Genomic DNA, 15,839 nt, shown 5'->3' with positions numbered 1-15,839 from the left:
ATATTTTAAAAAAAAAGTCAGCTCATCACAATATATGTGTTAGTTGTTTTTTGAGGGTTTTTTTGTTTTGTATTTTTAATTACCCTTGTTTAATTGTTCGAAGAAATAATATGGTACACAAGTAAATCTTTATTGCAAAAATATGAAACAAATAGTATAAATTTAGGTAATGGAATCGTACATCTTGATTTATATGGCATCGTTTTCAAAATTGTATATTTATAAATAACGTTGCAAACTTAAAAGTGGAAAAATTAGCAAATAGTGAGTGACAATATAAACATAAAGTTAGTTCAGGATCCATTTCACATTTTCCAAAGTAACCAGCAAAGATACCGACATTGTTCTGGTTGTGAAGACATTTCATTGTTTTTTTAAATGTTTAAATCATGATATCTCGCGTTTCGTAGAAATGTGCTTAAAAATATGAATATGCGTAACTTTAAAACGAAATGGTAAACATTTACTTCACATATGCTTTTAATACATAATTAAAATACCCCTTACCCATGATTTAGAACCCCATCAATCAAAGTAAAACTAAATCATTTCAGTTTCTCATCATATCATTGCATCCTGTCTCCCGTTTGATATTTAGCAGAAGAAATATATATTTGTTTTTAAGATCGTCAATTCTAACGGTATTAATTTAAAATTGATAACCTTTTGGACGAAGGGAGTAATACATTTCCACTTTTTATTCTCTTCCTCTACAAAATTAAGTCAAGATTGGTCAGTTAGTTCCCTGGGAGAAGCTTATACATTGATGGTAATACATTGGAAAATTAAATTTCCAAACCAGCGTATTTTCACTCAAATGTGTTCTCGCGTGTTCATAACGTCGAAGTCAAAACTGTGGATAAGCATCGATTAGATGAAAAAGATTCGAGGTATTCCGAAATCCGTGTAAAAGGTGTTCCAAAAAGGGGTGAGAACAGGTGAAATAAACGATGATGACACATGCATGTTATGAAGGCGCATGCCTTAGTTCATATTTGGGGTTGAAAAACCATGTATTTTATTCTATGTATTAATAAATGCCATAATTATCCTTTTTTGTGAGAAATTAATATCATATCAGTTATTGCAAATTATTGTCACGAGTGGTCCGCAATAAACATGGCCGGAAAGTAAAAATGGGGGAAAATCCACTATATAGTAGGTTTTCCGTGGGGGTAATCTGGCTATAAAAAGGGGGAAAGCCCACTATATAGTCAGCTTTCCGTGGGGGGAAAACTGCTATATAGCCATTTTTCCGGGGGGAAGAACTGCTATATAGCCATTTTTCCGGGGGGAAAGATGGCTAAGGGGAAAAGGCACTATATAACACCGGTCAGAGTCAAGTCAAAGTTCAGTGACAAATACCTGGAAACATATGCTTTCCTTGACTCAGGAAGCAATGCAACATTCTGTTTGGAGGACATTGCAAGATTGTTAAAACTGGAGGGAAGGAAGATGAACCTCAACCTTACGACAATGGGCCAACAGCATACTCAGACTTCTCATGTGATTTCCGGGTTAGAAATATCCGACATCAATGGTGTGAATGTGTTGGAACTTCCTCCGGTCTACACACAACCTACTTTACCTGCATCGAGGACAGATGTGATTTCTCCAGAGGATATTGAGAACTATCCATATCTCAGTGATATTGAACTTCCCAGGATTGACAGTGATGTTGGAATTCTGATTGGAGTCGATGTGCCTAGGGCAATGGAGCCTTGGGATGTTATACCCAGTGTTGATAATGGACCATTCGCTGTAAAAACTTTGCTAGGCTGGGTGATAAATGGACCACTCGAAATTCATGCGACTTCGAATGATACATATGTGTCCGTTAATCGTGTAGATGCAAAACTAATGAACAACTTGGAGGAACAGATTCGCAATCAGTTTAATCATGACTTTAATGAAAGAACTATTGATGACAAGTGTGAACCCTCAAAGGAAGACAGAAGATTCATAGAATGTGTGTCAAATTCTATTCATTTTGAAGACGGACATTACGTTATAAGCCTTCCGTTTAAGTCAGAAAACGTGTGTTTACCTAACAACAGGAAACAAGTTGAACAAAGACTGTCTTCACTTCAGAAACGATTCAGTCGCGATGAAAACTTCCACAAAGAATACTGTGTATTCATGAACAAGATTCTTGAAGAAGGATATGCTGTCAAAGTTCCAGATGAGAAAGTTATTCAAGATGACGGACAAGTGTGGTACCTACCTCATCATGGAGTAAACCATCCTAAGAAAAGGAAGGTGAGAGTTGTGTTCGATTGTGCAGCTCGATATCAGGGAACTTCATTGAACGAACAACTGTTACAAGGACCGAATCTCACAAATACTCTGATTGGTACACTCTTAAGATTCAGACAAGATTAGATAGTGATCATGGGAGACATCGATAGCATGTTTTATCAAGCGAAAGTACCACAGGAGGATGCAAGTTTCCTTAGATTCCTATGGTGGGAGGATGGAAATCCTAGAAAACGCATAATTGAGTACCAAATGGTAGTACATTTATTTGGTGCAACATCATCGCCAAGTTGTGCAAATTATGCTTTGAGGAAAACAGCGCAAGATTACAAAGGACTTTACAACACAGAAGTCATCAACACTGTTCTGAAAAACTTTTATGTGGATGACTGTTTGAAATCAGTGAAAACCGTAACTGAAGCATCTTCTCTGTTGTGTGATTTGCAAGATCTTCTTATGAGAGGAGGATTTCATATTACTAAATGGATTAGTAATAGCCGGGAAGTTATGACCTATATTCCAGTCTCAAGGAGAGCAAAGGAAGTCAAAGACTTGGATTTGGAAAATGATATCCTTCCCATCGATAGAGCCCTGGGGGTTCAGTGGTGTGTTGAAATTGATGTTTTTTGTTTCAAGATGGACATTAAAGATCAACCCTTAACGAGAAGAGGTATCTTATCCATGGTGAGCAGTGTGTTTGACCCACTGGGATTTTTGGCCCCGTTCACTTTAAAAGCAAAGTGTTTACTACAAGAACTTTGTAAACTTCAGCTAGGATGGGATGAGAAGATACCAGGACATCTCGCACAACAGTGGAATGAATGGCTACAAGATCTAGAGAGACTTTCTGACATTAAAGTGTCAAGATGTTATAAACCTGTTGGATTCGGAGAAATAAAGTCCGCACAGCTACATCACTTCGCAGATGCCAGTGAACGTGGATATGGAACTGTATCCTATTTAAGACAGGAGAACTTTGATGGTGCAGTTCATTGCTCATTCGTTATAGGCAAGTCACGTGTCGCTTCATTAAAACAGACGACAATTCCTCGACTAGAATTGACAGCGGCTACAGTAGCAGTTCGCACAGATAAGATGTTGAAGTCCGAGTTAGATGTACTTATAGATGAAACTGTGTTTTGGACAGACAGCATGGCAGTTATTCGGTATATAAGAAATACCTCATCTAGATTTCACACTTTCGTCGCAAATAGACTTGCAGTGATTCACGAAGGTTCCTTACCTGATGAATGGCGATACATCAATACCAAACAAAACCCTGCTGATCTTGCATCAAGAGGCATGTCCGCTAATGACATTCTTCAAGGAAAACATTGGATAACAGCACCTGAAGTCTTGTTAGCAAAAAATGATAGTTGGACTGAAAAACCAATGGAACTTTCTGATGAGATACCTGTTGACGATCCAGAGGTAAAAAAGTCACAGTGAGGGCAGTTATTCATACACGTGAATCCTGTGATAATCATGTTGATAGTGTTGAAAGACTCTTGAACTATCATTACTCATGGTACAAGTTAAAGAAAAGTGTGGCATGGATTCTCAAAATAAAGAAAAAACTGTTTCTCAGAACTCGACGCAATACACAATTAGAAAATCAAGCAGCTGAGACATGTTTATCAGCTGAGGACTTGCAGGAAGCTGAAGTTGCTATTTTGAAATTCATTCAAAGAAAATCATTTGCATCAGAAATCGAGAGCTGAAGAAAGGACATCCTGTGAAACTTAGTAGCAATGTCAGAAAATTAGACCCTATTCTTGATGATGGACTCATTCGTGTTGGTGGTCGATTGCACAGAGCAAGTATGCCGTTAGAAACCAAGCATCCAATCATCTTACCTAAGGATCACCACGTGTCAAATCTGATATTGAGACAGATCCATTGTGAACTGAAACATAGTGGTAGAAATCATATGCTTTCTATATTAAGACAAAAATACTGGTTAATACATGCGCCTTCTTCTATCAGGAAGTTGATTTCAAAGTGTATAGTATGTCGCCGCCAAAAAGCTAGAGTTGGAGAACAGAAAATGGCTCAATTACCAGAGGATCGTTTAATACCTGATGAACCACCATTCACTAGAGTTGGCGTGGACTATTTTGGTCCTTTTGATGTGAAATTGAAGAGAAGTCACGTCAAACGTTATGGTGTTATCTTTACTTGTCTTGCCAGTCGTGCTGTGCATTTAGAAGTTGCGTCTTCTTTGACTACAGATTCCTACATCAACGCTTTACGTCGTTTCATTGCACGCAGAGGTCAGGTGAAGAAAATTCGCTCGGACAATGGGACAAACTTTGTTGGGGCTGATCGTGAACTTAGAAACTCGATAAACGACTGGAATGTGTCACAGATTCATTAAACAATGCTACAGAAAAACATAGATTGGCAGTTCAACCCCCCAGCAGGATCCCATCATGGAGGTGTCTGGGAGAGAATCATCAGGACCATAAGAAAAGTGATGAACAGTGTTCTTCGAGAACAGATCCTAGATGATGAAGGACTCAATACACTTATGTGTGAAATAGAGGCCATTCTCAATGACAGACCAATAACCAAGAATTCCGATCATCACAACGACCTAGAGGCTTTGACACCAAATCATCTCTTGTTAATGAGACAACAGCCAAATTTACCGTCAGGTGTGTTTACGAAATCCGACAACTACTGCAGACGTCGTTGGAGGCAGGTTCAATATATGGCCAACCTCCTCTGGAACCGATGGGTGAAAGAATACCTACCATTACTGCAAGAGCGTCAAAAGTGGCACGAAGTGAAGATGAACCTGAAAATCGGTGATGTGGTTTTAGTGGTGGATTCGAACTCTCCTCGTAATTCCTGGCCCATGGGTGTGGTTTTAGAGACTGTTCCCAATCGTTTTAGACTGGTGCGACAAGTTAAAGTAAAGACAGCAACGAACACTTTGATGCGTCCAATAGATAAACTGTGTCTTATTTTGGAAATGGACGAACCTTCTGTGTGATGTGTTATCAAACTTTCATTGTGCTTTTTCATATTTATTGCTTATCTAAGGCAACCTATGACATTTTATTGACACGGGTACTTTTTCAATGTGTATAATTTGATTATATATCAAGTATTATGATTTGTATACTTGTGTCACATAATGTTCCACAATTAGGGGGCTGGATTGTTATAGCCAATTTAACATTATATACATTTTTCCGGATTGAGTTTGAATTTTAGAATATTCCGGATTTCCGGATTTGGTTTTGTTATTAGGATTTTTCGCGGGGAACGAGCAGTTTGGATTTTTTCCTAGTCCCTGTGCTGAACACCATTTACATTTACCATGTTTACTATGTTTGTTTCTACGAGAGAAAACTTCTAAGTTGGTAAGTTAACATGAAATCTGCTTGTGTATTGTTTTGTGCAGAAAGTTATGTATAAACGATAGATATAAATGTGTAAACAAAAGTGTTCAACTGTGAAGATGTATTTTTAGTAACATGTTAGAATGTTGGCACAAGGGATATATCTAGAATGTTATATAAATTTAAAGCTATAAGTATCATCGTAGCATGTTTCTATTGTATGATATATCGGAATTTAAGGTTTCATTGTTTGGATGCGATGTTTTGTGCACTCTACCATAGGCGTACATATATATTCATTTTGAATTGTGTAATTTGCTAGTAGTACGAGTTTCGTAATATTTGCTAATTTACTAGAGCATATATATAAGTGAAAGTATTGTTTACAAGAACAGGGGCATATATATTTACTAGAGTGATATTTGTCATATGCTGAGTGTGTTTTGTTTGTTTATTCATAGCATCAAAACTTATGTATGTTTTCTTTGTTTTTCCAGTTAATCACATCTAGTCACATCACGTGTCATTACATCAAGTCACGTCATCATGTCGTAAATCATCATTCTAGTTATACAATGACTGAATAAAGATGTACATTAGCAACAAGTTGACTCTTCCTTGATGGTAGTCAGTACATCAACATTCATCAGTGAAATGTTCACCGATTTTAAGGATTTCTTAATAATGAGGCGTAAATAACATAATTATTTTCAATGATACACACAAAGTCAGAATGGCACAAAAAGTTTGTTAAAAATAAAACAATTTCAGCAAAATATAATAAATTATGACATCATGATTGTTTTTGCTTTGAAAATGATGCAGCACAATTTATTGGTTTACCAATAATTAAATAAATATTAGAATGTTGGTGAACTTAAAAATATCAACAGGAAAAGGTACTAAGTATTTAATATTAAACAAAATCTTTCGTTTAACATTAGTAATTGCAAAAATGCTAAAATATTTAAGGTGAAAACATTTATTCACAAAAGTAAATACTGAACACTAATCAGCATAGCAAAGTACAAAAAATATTACTTAATCTATCAAAACAAACTACATGTACATGTATGAACAAAAAAATGATAGTAAAATATGTTATACAAGAAACGTGAACAATAAAAAAAACATGCAAACCAACTTATAATTTATTTTCATTCTCATTCTTCAATGCTTTGTGGATTTAAAAGATTTTGATATGCATGCTAAATAAATCAAACACCAATTCTTAATATATGCACACAGGTCAATCACATAATCATAATTTAATAGATATTATTTATAAAACCTTATTTCACTTTTCCTTCAAACTCCAAGATCGCCGACTTTCGGTATATGCGCAATCTGTTGACATTCGCATTGCTATCTTTTGTCAAATAAAACAAAGAATAATATTCTATTCATATACAATTTCCTAATTCTCCCACATCCACATCGTTTAAGCAGTTCTGCGTACTTAACTGCGTACGCTGTAAGCTTTATTCACATATATTTTTTTAATATTTATAATGATTTAACTATCTGAGAAGATGTAAATTATTTCAGTCTCAAATTGAAATCCACACACTGGTAAAACATTGCCTGTAACACAATCTAATAGAGGAATACCTAACAGAGTTACCGTTCCTTATCCGCTAGGGTCCCCGTGAGACTCTTCCGGCCAGGACCGTAGCAATGGACTGTGGCTATTTAGAGCCACCGTCTAAAAAGTAATAACATAGATTTTGAATATATGTTGAAAATGAACTGTGCTAAGTTTCCTAAATTTGAAATGTTTAAAAACTTACCTTTGTTTTATAAAGATATGTTTATGTATTTCAATCAATGTAAAAATTTTTTTACCGACATATCAAGTATGAATATAAACGATATTTTACAATAGCCTAGTATATTGAATAAAAGGCGTTTTGTATTTGATGGAAAACCTATGTTCTTTAAAAATTGGAATAAAAGTAACATTTCGTATGTTAAAGAACTATTCACTGATAATGGGTTTAGGTCACGTGATGAAATTGGTAAAGTGTACAAAAAGGCAAATCTATTTGTAAATATAAGATAATAAGTTCTGCCTTTACGAATATCAGAAATATTGTAGACGGAGTTCAAGCAAAATTTATTAATATAAAAAAGGAGAATATTTTCATTTTTGAAAACAAGAAATAAATTTTTTCTTTAATATCTATACTACTATATTATAATTATAGACTCGAATTTTTGGGCTTTAATACCGATAAATCGGAAGAGTACTGTCTTTTGTTTTATATATTTTAAAAATCATTCACGATGCCGGACCACGTGATACGCGTATGATCAATTCCACGAAAAAATGGCGATTTGGAGTTGCACCTGGGGGAAATTTTGAACGGTAAGTAACACTTTCCTGTACGTTATTGATCATTTTACCTTCACGAAAGTGTAAAAATATCAGCAATGGATACTTTGTTATTCTCAGAATATCGTAGTTTTGCTCGTACTGCTAGAACATTCGTGCACAATCTCCGGCTCGATCAACATTACACGGGATTGTATCCACGATCATAACTTGATTGACAATTTATTTCCAATTCAATCAAATTCAAGGTGTTTAATAACGTGAAAAGTACACATATCTTACCCTCTTTGGAGTGGAGATGCTCAATATATTTAGAATTTGAATGCATGATTTGAAAAACACGTTCAAAGTTAGTTTTTCTAATATGATCAGTAACCACGATACCACAACATGACGGAACTCATTCACAAAATTCCAGTCTTCCACATAGAAGTATGTAATTCCACCGTTCTGGAAGTAAAACATGACCATTAATAGATGATTCCATTATTAACAACATTAAGAGCTACTAGCATGCACTGTAAACCAATTTTTATTTGCGGCGACTTTATTTCGCGATTAACTGCCGATAAACTGGTTCATGATGACTACTGTTTGCGACCAAGCCTTATATAGACCTGTATTGTTAAAAAAGCTATAGACAAAGGATTGGTTTGCAGTGAGAAAGATTCACGACGACAAGGCTCTTGCTAACCTCACGAAAATTTCTCGCATGCGAATAAAAGTTAGTTTACAGTATTCATTTAGAGCTTCAAGAATATAGTAGAGTTTGGTACAAATTCAAAACAATTCATTAAAAGCTTGTATACATGCTTAGAACTTAAACAACATAGTTTTAAATCTTTAAGTACAAGTGTCTCATTTTTTTTTTACATCAGATCCATAGATAAGGAAGTCATTGGTGAGATCATGACAGGTTATTCGGAAGTCGTCTTGACTGGAGTCAGGAAACAAACGAGTCTCACGCTCATCCGTCGTTCCCGCCGTCTCTCCCTCAATCTATCAATCAAACCAAAGTACTTAGTCATAACAAGGAAAATGTAAAAGAACAGGCAGAAATCATGTTCTTTACACATATATTTACCTGTATAATAGAAACAAAAGAAGACTTATTCAATTTTCTGATTCTCCTGATATACATGTAGATCTCACCATATGAAGCTGAACTTTTCCCTCAAAGCCCACAGCGGCGTAGTCGGCATTCAGACAAATGTGGTTAACCGTCCCTAGGTATTCCCTGTCCTTTAACCTCTCTATCCCTGTCATCATATAAAAAAACAAATTGATATAGTCGCTCTATTCATGTCACCATTTCGAAACATATCAACACTACAGGCTTAAATGGCTGACAATAAATAAAGACCATGCATAATTTTGTTCATTCAAAATAAACAAATTGTGGTATCTAACCCAATCATTTTTAAAAGGTTTGGTTTTTGTCAGAAACAATTTGATTACTGTGTTCTAAGTGCAACTGACATTAACAAAGGCATAGGGAATACAGTGTCATAGAACCATTTTTACAAGAGCTTGGACTTTGGATAGTTGTGTTAGCAGCAATGTGTCGTAGATCTGTCTATTTCATCGCTGGCCACTCAGATATGGCCTTTTGAAATCAACAAGATTTGTCTGGCTTTTGAGCTACGACTTCGCAATCTGTGTAAATTTTGCTTGAACCAGCGTCATTTTTATCTCGTTTTGACGCAAGAAATAGATAATTACGTCCTACTGAAAGTCCAAGGTCATGTTAAAATGGTTCTAGTATTATTTACAGCAACATCAGTGTCGCAATGTTTTAAGTGTGACAGTGTTATTTACAGCAACATCTCTGTGACAGTAACTGTTATATCTACAGCAACATCTGTGTGACAGTTTTATTTAAAGCAACATTAAGGTTACAGGTTTAATTAGAGCAACACCATATGACAGAGTTTAATAGAGCAACATCAGTGAGACTCAGTGTTTTTTTAATTTTCAAAGCAATATTAGTGTGATAAGTGTTACATTGTTATTTACAGCAAAATCACTAACAGTGTTTATAGAGCAACATTAGTGTGACAGTGTTATTTACAGCAACATTAGGGTTAGAGTGTTACTTAAAGCAACATAAAGGTTACAGGGTTAGGGTTACAGTGATATTTACAGCAACATCAGTGTGACTGCTATTTAGAGCAGCATTAGGGTTAGAGTTTTATTTACAGGAACATCAGCATGACAATGTTATTTTAAGCAATATTGGTCTTAGTGATATTTAGAGAAATATCATAGTTACTGTGTTATTTGTGGCAGCATCAGTGTGACAGTGTTATTTAAAGCAAAATTACGGTTACACATTCATTTAAAGCAACACTATGTGACAGAGTTATTTACAGCAAAATCAGTGACAGTGTTTATAGAGCAACATCAGTGTGGTAAGTCTTACTAAGTGTGACAGTGTTATTTACAGCAACATCAGTGTGACAGTGTTATTTACAGCATCATCAGTGTAAAAATGTTATTTATAGCAACATCAGTGTGATAGTGTTATTTTCACCTGCATCTCCCAGCAGATAGAACCAGGCCCTGTTGTTCATTCTACAGGCCAGGTGGAACGGTCCGATTCCTATAAATGTGGGCTCCACATCAATGGGAATGGTCAATGGCTGGTCCTGAAAAAATGATATAGTTACCTCTTACATTGTCTGAAGTATAGATCTAAAGCACATTTTGATTTCTACACCAAACAAGAGGGCACATTTTGATTTCTACACCAAACAAGAAGCAGTCTAATGGCATATAATGTGGATATTCTGACATCTCTTTCTTCCAACACATTCTACAAGTGCTTCCTTTAGCTATAAATGTTAGCAAACATATAGATAGGTCTATACAGGTAGCCTACATATTCTTTCTTTCTTATTCTCATCATGTTTTCCTCTTAGTTTTTTTTATCACAGTATATCGCTCTTATCAATGACCTCTGGTTCTATTAAAATGTTACTACAAAATATTGCTCTTGTCAACAACCTCTGGTTCTATAAATATATGACAACAGTGTATAGCAGCGTCATTGGTGATCCCTGGTTCTTTGTGACAGCTATCATAAGCAGTACCTGCTGAACATTGTCCTCTATGGTGACCTCCAGAAGAGAGGTCAGGTGGGCTATGCGGGTCTGGTGGGCCGAGGCCAGCATGGGGAGGCGCGTCAGGTACACATGGAGGTTCCCCTTCTGTGTGGACACTGCCAGTAGCTGTCCGTCATCAGACCAGTTCAAAACGTCAAGGCCACGCTCATCCTCCATGTTGATAATGGCAAACATCTCTTTCAGGTCAGAAAGGTCATGGATCTTGATGCTGTCATAGAAACACACAATTAAATTCCTTGTAAATCTTAAAATAAACATTTGTAATTCATAAACAGAAAATATATTCATTTTGAAACTTTGTTTTCTAACACATCCCATCTAAATAATCTTCATTATCTCAATGATTGATTTTCAACTCATACTATTGAAAACACTTTTTCCACATGCCTTATTCATAGAACTTTAAATTTAACATGCATAAGTACTGAATACCACATATAACAGTTTAGAGAATTAATAAGCATGGAGCTAACTGTGGATTGTGTGTATCAGTATTACCAGTTGTCTCCACAGGATGCGGCCTTGTTGAGAGACGTAGAGATGGCGATACAGGTCAGATTGTCTTTATGGTTCCGGGCTTGGAACAGTTCCTACAAAGTGTAATTAAAGATTTCTATTCATATCAAAAGAAAGAAACCTGAATCCAAATTATAGTCAGCAGATATGTGCATGAACCTCAGACTACTGCAATAATTTTCATGTCCTCTTTCAATGATTTTCATAAATATTGATCTTTATAAAAAAAATCTGAAATCTCATTCTTTTATTTTAAACACAACTACATATATTATATAAGTAAGTGAACATTCATTTTTTAATTACCATTTTGACATTCACTAACATCTGGCAGTTAAAATTATGCAGGATAAAAATGAAACACTTTTGAAATTAAAATACATTACACCAATAGTACAGTATATACATTAACAACAGGTTACAGCAATAGTTTATATAAGTTACCTGTCCTATTTCTTTCATATGTGTGGATATAACGACAAAGTAACCATGGGAAAATCCGATCATGATGTATCCATCCCCATACCTACAGAAGTAATCAAAGGTTAAGTTAACTCGTTGTTAATCTAACAGAAATGTTGGAAGGTAAAGATAACTCTCATGAACATCTAACAAAATTTTCTAATTTATTTAATAGGAGATCAGAATGATACTAGAAATGTTTAATCTATATCTACCTTCTTTTCAACATTTTAATGAACAAAAGAATAAAATTGTAGCTTAAAAAAAGTAATGTGTTAAAAACTGGCAAACCAAATTCACTTTTTAATGCCCATGATACGGGCTTCAATTCTGAAATTTTCTATGCCAGGATTTTTGAACTACAATATATTTAGATTGAAATTCAGGAAAAATAAAGAGAAGAATACCATTTGTAGGAGATGATGTTGCCGTATCTCTGCTGGAACGCCAGTTCAATGGGATTCTCTGGATCATTCAAGTTGTACAGAAACAGAGTCTTTTTCCCAATGACAACACTAACCTGTCAATCAAGGATCCATCATATTAACCAGTAAGTTTTCAGCTAATGAAAGACCCCTTATATTAACCAATCAACTAGTGAAAGACCCCTTATATCAACCAATCAACTAGTGAATTGGTCAGTTTAATTATCATATTAAAAGAAGATTTAACTTTGACTACATGCAGTAGAATTGTACATATTATGAACATAGGCAGTACTCCACTCGTATATGTATTTCAGAATAGTGGATTTGTATTCTTTTGTGTTTTGAGAAATAAAATGTATACTGTATTCTCTTCTCTTGTATTTCTTGGCACTGGGTTTGTTAATGCTTTATTACGAGAAGTGTTTACCGTATTCTCTCCCATCTGACTGCGCTCGTCGCCCTTCATCTCGGAGAACTGGACATTCTGTGGGTTGGCCCTGACGGAGATCTGTCGAATTGTGTCGCCCTCTACATTACTGATGGAGATGGTGTTGTCATCACTGGCCAGGGCCAGCAGATTCTCATTACTCCACGACCCACTGGTGATCCGCCGCGTGTGCTTCCCCAGGATCGGCACCTTCCTGTCACACACCAAAATAAAACACATCTAAACACCGTGTTTGCAGTATCAATCCGGACAAGTTATACTGTTATATAATCTGACGCAATATAAATCAAAATAGAAATTAAACCTCTAGTTTATTGTAAAACCATTAAGCATAATCAGTAATGAAAATAATGATACACTTATAAAAATACTTATTAAAGTAAAGAGAGGTTCAGGTTTAAATCTACAGATTCTTAGCACATTTTCACCTTGATGTTTGATGATTATAGATCATAAGGTTTCCTTTGAAGGTTCCAATTGCTAGATAAGGACCAGCCTTGGCCCACAAGAGAAAGGTCATCTGATCTCTACAAGAAAACAACACAGAATTAAAAGGCCATGTTTCTCATCTATAAATTATTTCACACTCATCATGCTCATAATGTTAACAAAAATTGGCAACTCAAATTACTACATTAATGAAATGTCTGATTACTACCACAACATCACTGAACATGTTAAAAACCCATTAATTCAGCTTGTGTACCTTAGCCCACTATCCAGTTGGCTGGTTCTCATGGTGTTAGCATCCCAAAGGGTGACAACTCCATTCTTGTCATTGATGACTGCCAGTGTATCTCCATCTCTGTCCCAGCCCATACCAGTGCACATTCTGTAAAGGTCATTATAAGTAAAAGTTTCAAAGTCTAAGACTAAAAAGACAATAATTTCAATGTACAATGATGATATTATGATGAATACTACCGGCACTTCCTGCTGTGGCATTCCAAACTTTTGCAGGAATAAAATATTCTTACAGTTTGTTTCAATAGTTTATCTAAATCGATACAACTGAGCATTATAATGATAATATAACAGAACACAGTTTACCCTGGTAAGCTAATTTCCTCCTTCATCTCCCCATGTCTGTCATAAATTCTGACAATGTGGTCAGCTCTGTAAATGAGAGAAAATCAATATATACTCTTCTCCACTGTTCTTGGTTATATATGCTTATTAACTAACAGGGTGTCTGCCAGTGAACAAATCATTCTGCATTCAATACTTCTTGCATTAGAAATAGAGTTAAACCACGTACTTTACAAATTGCATAAGCATGTGCTTTCTTTAAAGGTAGGGCTTTTTTTTCTACAAGGCAGCAGCCTTGAATGCATGTTTATATTAGCTCATTTTCTCTGGCAGAGTTTCATCAGCCACAATTTGATTAATTTATCAAAAAGTTGTTTGGACATGACCTCTAAATGGGTTACTTAAGATGTTAAAGGGCTGTAGTGTATCAAAACAGCTGATATTAATCAGAGTCAGATTGTGTCAATTATCAAATCATAAAGCGATCAGAGCTATTCACACTTATCATGATGTCACTTTTTTCACTCTCATTTGAAAAGTATCAAACTCATGGTTGATTTCCAAAGTTCAACGTATTAAAAGCAGCCCTTGACATATGTTTAGGGATATCCTAATAATCAATTTCAATTACATGACATAAACATTGAACTAAACCATTTTTCAAATAAAATATTCTGTTAAATGATTGAAAAAATTAATCATATTTTAAACCATGATTTTCATGTACATAAAATTGTAATGGGATTGGAGAAATAATGATGGACCAGACCAGAATTAGAGCCTAGGTCCCCTAGATCCCTTGTAAAGTGCTCTACCTACTGAGCTATCTGGTGCCGGCATTTGAACCAGTCTGACCCAGGCCCTTTCCTCTGGCAGGAGTTAACCTAGCTGCAAGTTCAAGGGGTTGCCACATAGGCACAAGGTGTTACAGGATGGGAGAAATAATGACAGACCAGATGATTTGAACACTGGCGCCAGATAGCTAATTTGGTAGAGCACCTGACAAGAGATTCACTGGAGCTGAGTTTGAATCATAGTTTGGTCATTCATTTTTTCACCAATCCCATTACATTTAGTTCCAAGACAACCCTTGACGTGACAGATTAACTCCTTCAAGAGGAAAGACCCTGGGGTAATCTTCAAGGGGAAGATCATTTAAGAGGGGAGGAATCTGACAATCAAACCAACTAAAATACCAGTACCAGATAGCTCAGTTGGAAGAGCACCTAACAAGAATTTCAGGGGGGCCTGGGTTCGAATCCTGGTCTGGTTCATCATTATTTCTCCAATTTCATTACAATTCTATGTAAACAAGAAAACATTAAATACTTGAACATGTTTAAAAAGGTTTGACACAAAATTATTGTCATACAAGATTCACCTGATTGGTAGTTTATACATACTTGATTCAGAAAAAATTATCATGAACAAACATAATCACACTGTCATAAAACAGAAAAAATTACCCTGTAGTTGCCAAGTAGTTCCCCAAGGCTTTTTGCCAACTGTATGTGATTGTTCCTTGGCTACCAAAGGTCTTGTTACTCAAACTGAATACTCTCTGAAAGACAATTATATTTAAGATTATAAGAAAGGATAATCACTGTATAATTATAAGCCATACTCCTACAGATGACTTGAAAAAAATCTGAGGAAATTCTGAAAGATGTTTTCTTCTCTGAATATATCGACAGGTGTATTTTAATCAATGCATTTAAGAGATCTGCAAAAAGCAAATAAATACTTTCATCCTGGTTCTGTCTGGGTTTTTTCCCGATTGGAGTGTTCTGTAGATTAAATAAACATCAACATTTCTACCAAGATGCCGCAAGAATCGACACTTGGAAACAAGTAAGCTTTGGAATTTCACGCAGGCGCACTTGTTACACT

General features: G+C 35.5%; 2 protein-coding genes across 3 annotated transcripts; one reads left to right on the top strand and one right to left on the bottom strand.

The window, feature by feature from the left end:
- The first annotated feature begins 2,391 nt into the window (after window positions 1-2,391).
- On the top strand, window positions 2,392-3,705 carry LOC128155382 (uncharacterized). The gene has a single exon (XM_052817073.1). The coding sequence runs from the start codon at window positions 2,392-2,394 to the stop codon at window positions 3,703-3,705; it is 1,314 nt and encodes a 437-aa protein (XP_052673033.1).
- A 2,776-nt stretch (window positions 3,706-6,481) lies between these two features.
- LOC128155507 (WD repeat-containing protein 19-like) lies at window positions 6,482-15,821 on the bottom strand. 2 transcript variants are annotated; one of them, XM_052817249.1, is made up of 15 exons: window positions 15,694-15,821; window positions 15,416-15,510; window positions 13,971-14,036; window positions 13,627-13,752; window positions 13,349-13,447; window positions 12,900-13,113; window positions 12,452-12,564; window positions 12,027-12,108; window positions 11,565-11,656; window positions 11,034-11,274; window positions 10,475-10,589; window positions 9,094-9,200; window positions 8,815-8,940; window positions 8,224-8,391; window positions 6,482-7,311 (listed from the first exon to the last, which is right to left on the bottom strand). In XM_052817249.1, the coding sequence occupies exons 1-15, from the start codon at window positions 15,697-15,699 to the stop codon at window positions 7,237-7,239; spliced, it is 1,725 nt and encodes a 574-aa protein (XP_052673209.1). In that variant the 5' UTR covers window positions 15,700-15,821; the 3' UTR covers window positions 6,482-7,236. The 2 variants fall into 2 exon arrangements, with proteins under 2 accessions (XP_052673209.1, XP_052673210.1); XM_052817250.1 differs by having other exon boundaries at window positions 6,484-7,311; window positions 8,326-8,391; window positions 15,694-15,820.
- Between the last annotated feature and the right edge of the window lie 18 nt (window positions 15,822-15,839).

The sequence above is a fragment of the Crassostrea angulata genome, chromosome 7 (genome assembly GCF_025612915.1).
Source record: "Crassostrea angulata isolate pt1a10 chromosome 7, ASM2561291v2, whole genome shotgun sequence".
NCBI classification, from domain to species: domain Eukaryota; kingdom Metazoa; phylum Mollusca; class Bivalvia; order Ostreida; family Ostreidae; genus Magallana; species Magallana angulata.
The sequence above is the reverse complement of the archived record's forward strand: the minus strand, read 5'-3'. Positions and strand labels throughout refer to the sequence as shown.